The sequence below is a fragment of the Dipodomys spectabilis genome, unplaced genomic scaffold, assembly GCF_019054845.1.
Source record: "Dipodomys spectabilis isolate Male_0828 unplaced genomic scaffold, ASM1905484v1 ptg000083l, whole genome shotgun sequence".
Lineage (NCBI taxonomy): Eukaryota > Metazoa > Chordata > Mammalia > Rodentia > Heteromyidae > Dipodomys > Dipodomys spectabilis.
Window position 1 is genome coordinate 1,966,887 of NW_024870760.1, and position 7,786 is coordinate 1,974,672.

General features: G+C 39.2%; 1 protein-coding gene across 1 annotated transcript in view; it reads right to left on the minus strand.

Moving 5' to 3' along the window:
• The window catches only part of Piezo2 (piezo type mechanosensitive ion channel component 2), a 275,550-nt gene extending 268,012 nt beyond the window's left edge, over positions 1-7,538 (minus strand). The window contains exons 1-2 of the mRNA XM_042683691.1: positions 7,451-7,538; positions 7,180-7,305 (exon numbers count right to left, since the gene is read on the minus strand). Coding sequence (XP_042539625.1) covers positions 7,180-7,305; positions 7,451-7,538 — 214 coding nt within the window. The remainder of the gene's footprint in view (positions 1-7,179; positions 7,306-7,450) is intronic.
• Positions 7,539-7,786: the final 248 nt, after the last annotated feature.

A 7,786-nucleotide genomic window follows, 5' to 3' on the forward strand; every position in this document is an offset into this window, starting at 1 on the left:
GGGATCTTGAACATGAAATACAACTTCTGTAACTTTTGTAGCAGCGAATTACACTTGTTGAGCACTCATGAACCAAAGATGGTTCTAAGGGCCTGGCTGAATTAACTGAATCTTCACAAAGACCTATGTGTTGGTGATTGCTATTTTTCCTTTATACCTAAGTAGTGGAAACTGGGTCAGAGAGATGAGTGTCTAGTTCATTGTCACCTACTATGTGTTCACTGGAAAATGCATGAACATCGGTATGACTCCTCCTCCAAGGATTCATCCTCAGGATGCTTCTCTTCCCTTCCCTTCCATATGATCAGAGCCTCAGCTTGCCCTCTTGGCTGTGTCTGGCTTTTAGCAGTGAAAACGACTCCTATTTGCTATTTCAGGAGCAGCAACTCCATCAAATGTGAGTCTCTAAGAGCGCTCTTTCATCTCTTGCTTTCATCCAGAATCTACTGACCATAATTTTGTCTTTACCTTTACTGTTTTACCCACTCCTCAGAATGCCAGACTAGATCTAGGCTGGTAAGTATCAATGTGAGTTCATGGATCAAAAAATCAATTTGCTTTGGTTATAAGGGGCTGCAGGAAGCAGGACTATAGGCTAATCTATCCCATCACACATGACAGAGCATCCATGACCCACATGATCTTAGAGGACCTGAATTAAGAACAAGTCAGCTGTGTCACCCCAGTCTCCATGCAGACAGCCTGAGGAAGAAACAAAACTGGATCCAGATATTGTTTTCCTTTTGTTTTGGGCACCATTGTGGTTTGAACTCCGATCCTCACCTTTGCTAGGTATGACATGAACTACCACTGTACCATGCCCTTTTCTGGTGGAATTACTTTTCAGGTAGGGCCTTGTGCTTTTGTCCAGAGCTGGCCTGGATTTCAATCCTCCCCGGTATCATAGCTGAGATGACTGGGATGCACCGCTCCATCAGGCTTATTAGTTGACATGGGGTCCTACATACTTTTGTCCCAGGCTGTCCTGGAACTTGAATCCTCCCAACTCTACCTTACCTGGATTACAGACATGAGCCATTGCTTTTGGCCATTTTTATTGAGGAGAAGTACTTCTAATAGATTGATGATTAATATTTCAATTCCAACTCAGGAGCTGGAAATAACTCAGTGGTATAGTGCTCACCTAGTATGTGTGAAGCTCTGAGTTCTATCCTCAGTAACACATACACATGTGCATGAGCACACGCATGTGTACACATGTGCACACACACACACACACACACACACACACACAGGAAGAGAGAGAGAGTGCTTAGGCCAAGCACAGTGGTCATTCCTATAATCCCAGATACTCAGGAGATGAAGAATGAGAGGGTTGTGTTTCCAGGTCAACTAAAGCAAAAAGGTTTTAAGACTTGGAAAAACTAAGACTAAAAAAATACTGTTATTATAAACTGATGTATAGAGGGGTTACAGTTACATAAGTCAGGTAACAAGTACAATTCTTTTTGGACAATGTCACCCCCTTCCTTCATTCTCTCCAAGTAAAAGTAAGACTTTTGAAGAGCAGTAAGACATTTTAATAAATGAAACCCACCTCAACAAATAAGTCAAGTGTCTATAATCCCAGATAGGCAGGAGGTGCAGGTAGAAGGATTTGAGGCTAAAACCAGTCTTGGTCAAAAAGCAAGACTTGATCTTGAAAAATAACCAAACCAAAACAGAACAAAATAAAAAGAGTGGGAAAGGTGTCTCTGGTGGCAGAGCCACTTGTCTAACTAGCACAATACCCTGAGATTAAAACATAGTTAACTGCACAAAATGGAAAAAAAAAAAAAAAAGGAAGAGAGAAAGGAAAAAAAAAAGGACAGTTTGGATGCTTGATGTCTTTCATGGAGATACTTTGTCTTTTCAAAACCTGTTTCCTCCTCAGTGTAGACCCTACCTTAATGTTCAGCACTCAATGGGGCAGTGTACTTGTCCAAGCAAAGGAAGAAATCCAGAACGAAAAACCAGATGAGAAAACTACAAACACAGCCCCACTGGGCCCACAGATGGCCTCTTTGTGAATGAAATAATTAGGCTAGCTCCAGCTGGGCAGGGCCTGGCATCTAAACTCCCCTACTTCTTCCCAGGCCTCTGCCTCCCTAAGAGCACAGCTGTTCAGCCCAGAACCCCACCCACCAATGGCAGGTAAGTAAATGAGATGGGCCTGTATGGAGGCCCTTCTTCAAAAGACAAGGGAACCATTTGCAACAGAAATGGAGCCATTAGAAACCAAGTACAAAGATCACTGGTCTTATAATCTCATTAGATACCCTACAAACAGCTACCCTAAATATCTATTATCACCAGGAACTTCTCTTCCAAAAGTTTTCTGAAGAACTTTGACACAGTTCAAGAATCTAGACTGGCAACTGGGTGCTGGTGGCTCATACTGTAATCCTTGCTACTCAGGAGGCTGAGATCTGAGGATAGAGGTTCAAAGCCAGCCCAGGTAGTAAACTCCATGAGATTCCAATAAACTACTCAGAAAAAAACAGAAGTGGTGCTGTGGCTCAAGTAGTACAGTGCTAGCCTTGAGCACAAAGAAGCTCAGAGATAGTGCCTAGGCTCTGAGTTCAAGCCCCAGAACCAGCACACACACACACACACACACACACACACACACACACACACACACACACACACACAGAATCTAGACTGGCCTTGAAATGCTGCTCACAGGGCCACATATCTACCAACGAGTCAGACAGAGTACTTCTGTGTAATTTGTAATGACATAATTGAAACCAGGTTCACATTTATTTAAGTAGCATAGTTTCGATGGAATGAAAATATTTTAGTTAGTGGCACCACACATTTGAGCAAAATTTACAGAGGTCTCCTTTGCTCCATGGACCCCCTCACTTAGTATAAGAACGCAGATTTAGAAATAAAGCACGTGGGACAGGGAAGGGAGTGTTAAATTTCAATTCTACACAATGGCACCTTTAACAAATCTGCCAGCCAGTCAAAAACTAAACAGGGTGACTTGAAAAAAAAATCTTCACTACTGCCAGTTAATAGTCACAAGACTCCAGGGGAACAGAATCTTATGATGGCTCAGTATTTAAAATGCTATCCCAAAACACAGGGTTTAGGGTCCCAAGGGATGTTGAGAGCTTTTGCTATCATGGTGGTGAGCCTAGAAATTTTAAATTGGGAAAGAAGTCATTAGGAAAACAAAAATGAAACACACATAAATATATAAATGAGCACTTGGTGGTCTTGAGTCTGAAGCTACTTGTTTTGGTATATTCTTTCTTTCCCAGCACAAAAATCTTGAACATTAAAAAAAAAAGTGTATATGTGCTGGTACTAACACAGGGCCTTGTGCTCTTGTTTGACTTTTTAGCTCAAGGTTGCCACTCTGCCACTTGAGCTTTTTTGTTGTTTTTGTTTTGTTTGACCACTTCCAGTTTTTGTGTGTTTGTTTTGCTGGTTTATTAGCGATAAGACTCTCATGTACTTTTCTGCCCTGGCTGGCTTCAGACCATGATCCTAAAATCTTAGCCTCCTGACTAGTAGATTACAGGCATGAGCTACTGACTCCTAGAATTCAGGCTACTGAAATAATGGAGTTTATATTTACAACTTTGATGGTAAAATCCTAACTCTAACTGTGGAGAAACAATCTCAGCAGTGAACTGAAGTCAACTCTAAATGAAAAGCTGGTATTTCCATTACCCACCCTCCCAGGACTTATAGGAGTTTATAGAATTTGATCATTAAACAAATGCTGTAGGCTGAAAACCTAGTCTGTGTCAATCTGGGACATGAATGAGTTTGCCAAGCTCTGAAGTTTGTTTGTTCTTCTCTTTGATCCTTTTTGAGAATGCATTAATATTAATGCTGCACATGAAACGGAGGCAAACAACATTCGCAACACCTGGCGATGGCCCTCCTCTAGCAACACTGGCTTTTTTCAGAAGAAATTTATGATGTCTATAAACTCACCTTCAAGGTGCTTAGGGCTGAAAATAAAGAACTCTTTTTTTTTTTTTTAAAACTCAGACTTTAACCTAACCCTTGGGTATTCATTATTCCATCAAAAATATTTGGATCTTTAAATTGGAACCTTAACTTTGTTAGAAATAAGCTTCACATTGGAATTTAACTTTGTAAAAATAAAATTTATGGTTGTTGACTTCCATTCAGTTGGCGCTTATTTGTGCAAAGGAGTTCTTTCACGAGGAAGCTTAAGTGATGAGGGAAGGAAAGAGGGAACGGAAGGCATTCCTCTGATTCTGACTTGTTCAAGTTACAGTGCAGTAAGGAATAACAGTAGAGGACACATAAGACATGGTCCTTGTCAGGGACTTGGGGATGATGTTTAGGAAATGAGGTTTAGAGAGGCAGTTCCAACACCACAAGACTGAGAGGGAAGAGCAGACAGGAAGAGGGAGGCTAAGCGGTCAGCCCTCACAGCACTGAGCCAGCTTCCTCCCTCCACTCCTGGGAAATAAAGATACTTTCAGGATATCAATACAGATCCCGCCTGAGCAAGTGGGTATTTTGAACCCTTGTCCACAGATGAGGTATCAAGGCTCCTCAGACGTGTGTGTGGGTGTGTGCGTGGACATATGTGTTTGTGTTATATCCCTATATCTGTTCTATCTACATTTCATTAAAGAACATATACAAAATTGATACATTAGAGAAGGAAATGTTTTTTGAACCTTTCAAATTGTATTGCTTTTAGTGTTGTAGAAAATCTTCTTGTGTATGAAAGTAGGAATGCCTAGCCATGCTGAGTCAGAAGGGACCATGAATTTCATTTCCTGAGCTGGACATTACCAGTCCTCTTCCCTGTATCCCTCAGCATCTAAACTACTTGAGATAAGGGGCAAGTTCTATATTTATAAACTCAGATTTCAAAAATGCATTAAGTTTTAATACTGATGGGGAATTCATGTTTGAAATGGTCTTCTAAAAATTTGAATAAGATTTATGGTTATGTAATCTGTGGTATGGTCTTAGTTGTCTTAGTCAGATTTTGGTCAAGAAGTAGTATGAAGTATCTTGTCAACAATCTGCGCTACACGTGAACTTGGCCAAACATAATAATTGTTCCTTATCACTGTATTGAAATCAAAATGACCTTATCAATATCATGGATTTTGTTTGTTTGTTTGTTTTGTTTTGTGCCAGTACTGGGGTTTAAACTCATGGCCCCACCCCATGCTGAGTGAGATTCAACCATTCTGTTAAATGGAGTTGCTCTAACACTTGAGCCACAGATTCACTTTTGGACTTTTTACTAGTTAATTGGCAATAAGAGTCTCATGGACTTTCTTGTCTAGGATGACTTCAAAACTGTGATCCTCACATCCTCGTGAATAGTTTAGGATTACCAGAGTAGGCTGCCAGTACTGGCATAAATACCATGTTTTATCAAAATTGCAGCAGCAGGATAATGTTTGGCTGTTACCAAACACAGCCACATTTTAACAATTGAATATTATTTAGTCATACAGAGGAATGCAGTTGGCATACATCCCTCATGAATGTTAAAAAAATTATGCCACGTAAAAGAAGTCAGACACAAATGAATACACACTGCATCTATGTAGACGAAATATCCAGAATAGCAATGTCTAACAGAGTTGGAAAGTGTAATAGTGGCTTTTAGGTCTGGCTGGGAGTAACTAGTATTTATAATGCAGGCTTCCTAGAAGGTGTACACTGGGTCTGAAATGCATGTTCTGGATGACTGCACAGGCTGTCTAACACCTAATTGTAAACTTTAAGTAGGCCCATTTTATGGTATGTGAATTATATATCAATTTAAAGAACAAGTCACACTATAAATTATAAATCTTTAATAAAAATACTTTGTCAGGCATAGTTACCAAAAGAATTATGAACTCAATAAAATGACAAAAATGGATATTAACTTCAGCTCTGTAGATGTCTGAAAGTTAGCAGTGAGGGAGGTGGGATAATGAGTAATTTATGAATATGAAATTCATATTCCACTAAAGAATCCCTCACTTTATTTAAGCAAGACTCTTTGGTCCATGAGGAATTTTGATCATTTTACTTTATAGAAAGTGTATTTACTTCTTATTGCTTTTACTTGTGCTTATGAAAGTTCAGGAAATTTTCATCCCACAAATAGGCTCCTCAAAGAAAAACTGACAAGTTAAAACTGTTATTACAGTGTATTTCAAACACCCCAGGGGTTCTTTAGTTTTAACTGAAAACATATGGATTGTATTTGGTCTACTTGAAATGTTTCTGTTTTGTCAAGTGACAATCAGACAGCCTACAAAAATGGGCCATGATTTATTTTTGAAAGGCAATATCTAGACAAAACATAAATATATAGAATTTTTCAGATCATAAATTCAAAATAAAATGGATATAAGATACCCACTTCCCTCTGAATACCAAAAAGAATTCTATTTGTAAAAGAACTTCTATGTACTATGCCTTTTTTTTTTTTTTTTGCATGACGACATAGGAAATGCAGCTGATGCCAGAAGCTCAGATTTACTATTCTAGTTACTCTGGAGGCTGAGAACTGAGACTCAAGATTCAAAGTCAGTCTAGGCAGATAAATGCATAGACTCTAATCTCATTTAACCAGCAAAAAGCCAAAAGTGAAGGTGTGGCTCAAGTGGTAAAGGCCAACCTTGAGCAAAAATACTGATTGAGAGTGCAAGTTTTGGCTCCACAACCAGCACATAAACACACACACACACACACACACACACATGCACACACACAAACACACACACACACACACACACACACTGCATAATGTTACATTATGTTTTATACCAGGGATGATGTTATGGTCATACATTTGTGATGTAATTAATATAGCATTACTATACATTTGTCTTCTTGTTAAACATTGTTTTTTTTTTTAATGTAAGTTCCAAGGACTGTTTGATAATCTTGACTTCCAGATAGGTCTGATAAGAATATTTTACTAACATTTAGGAACCCAATATCCAACGCATGTTGGAAATTCATTACCTAAGCTGCTCTCATGCCCGAATTTTCTATGGCAAATCTTCTTGATACATATTTATGTTGTGCTGAATTGACAATCACCAGAATTCACCATGCATTTTATAATATACATCACAGATTCTTGTGAGTGAGATGGCCCAGAGCTTTATCAGTTACCTGCAGAGCAAGATGAGCAGAGGTTGTGATACTCACAGTTGTAGGCAGGTGCAAGGCGGTGCTGGGCTTCAAGGCTGGCCAGTGTAATGTGGAAAATGATGTGCAGCAGCAGGAAAGAGAGGCTGGTAAAGCACAGAGACTTCAGCAACCGTCCTGTGTGTCCTGGGGAAGAAGGACAGAGAGTGAAGGAGGTGCCAGTCACCCCTACCCACACTTCCTCCTCTTCAGATCCAACACAGAACATACTTCTCCATCTCTTAGTGTATGGACCCAGTGAAACAGACAGGCAATGTTATTCATACCTTACCTATTACTCTATATCTGTAAGCCTTGCATTTATTAAAAGTCCACTGTAACATTACATGCAACACATCATTACTGTTATTACATGACATGTTATTGAAGGACCACAGAAAGAACCTGATCCAAAAATTTCATAAGAAAATGCTACCAATTTTGAAGGAACAGTTAACATCCAACTTATAAAAGTAATTCTAGATTGTAGAAAAAGGAAGTGGCCTAAAACATGTTATGAAGTTAGGATAGTTTTGATTATAAAATTAAATGAACCTAGAAGAGAAAACTATAGGAAAATCTTACTCATGAACATAGACCATTAAAAAACCGGCTAGCCAACTGAAAT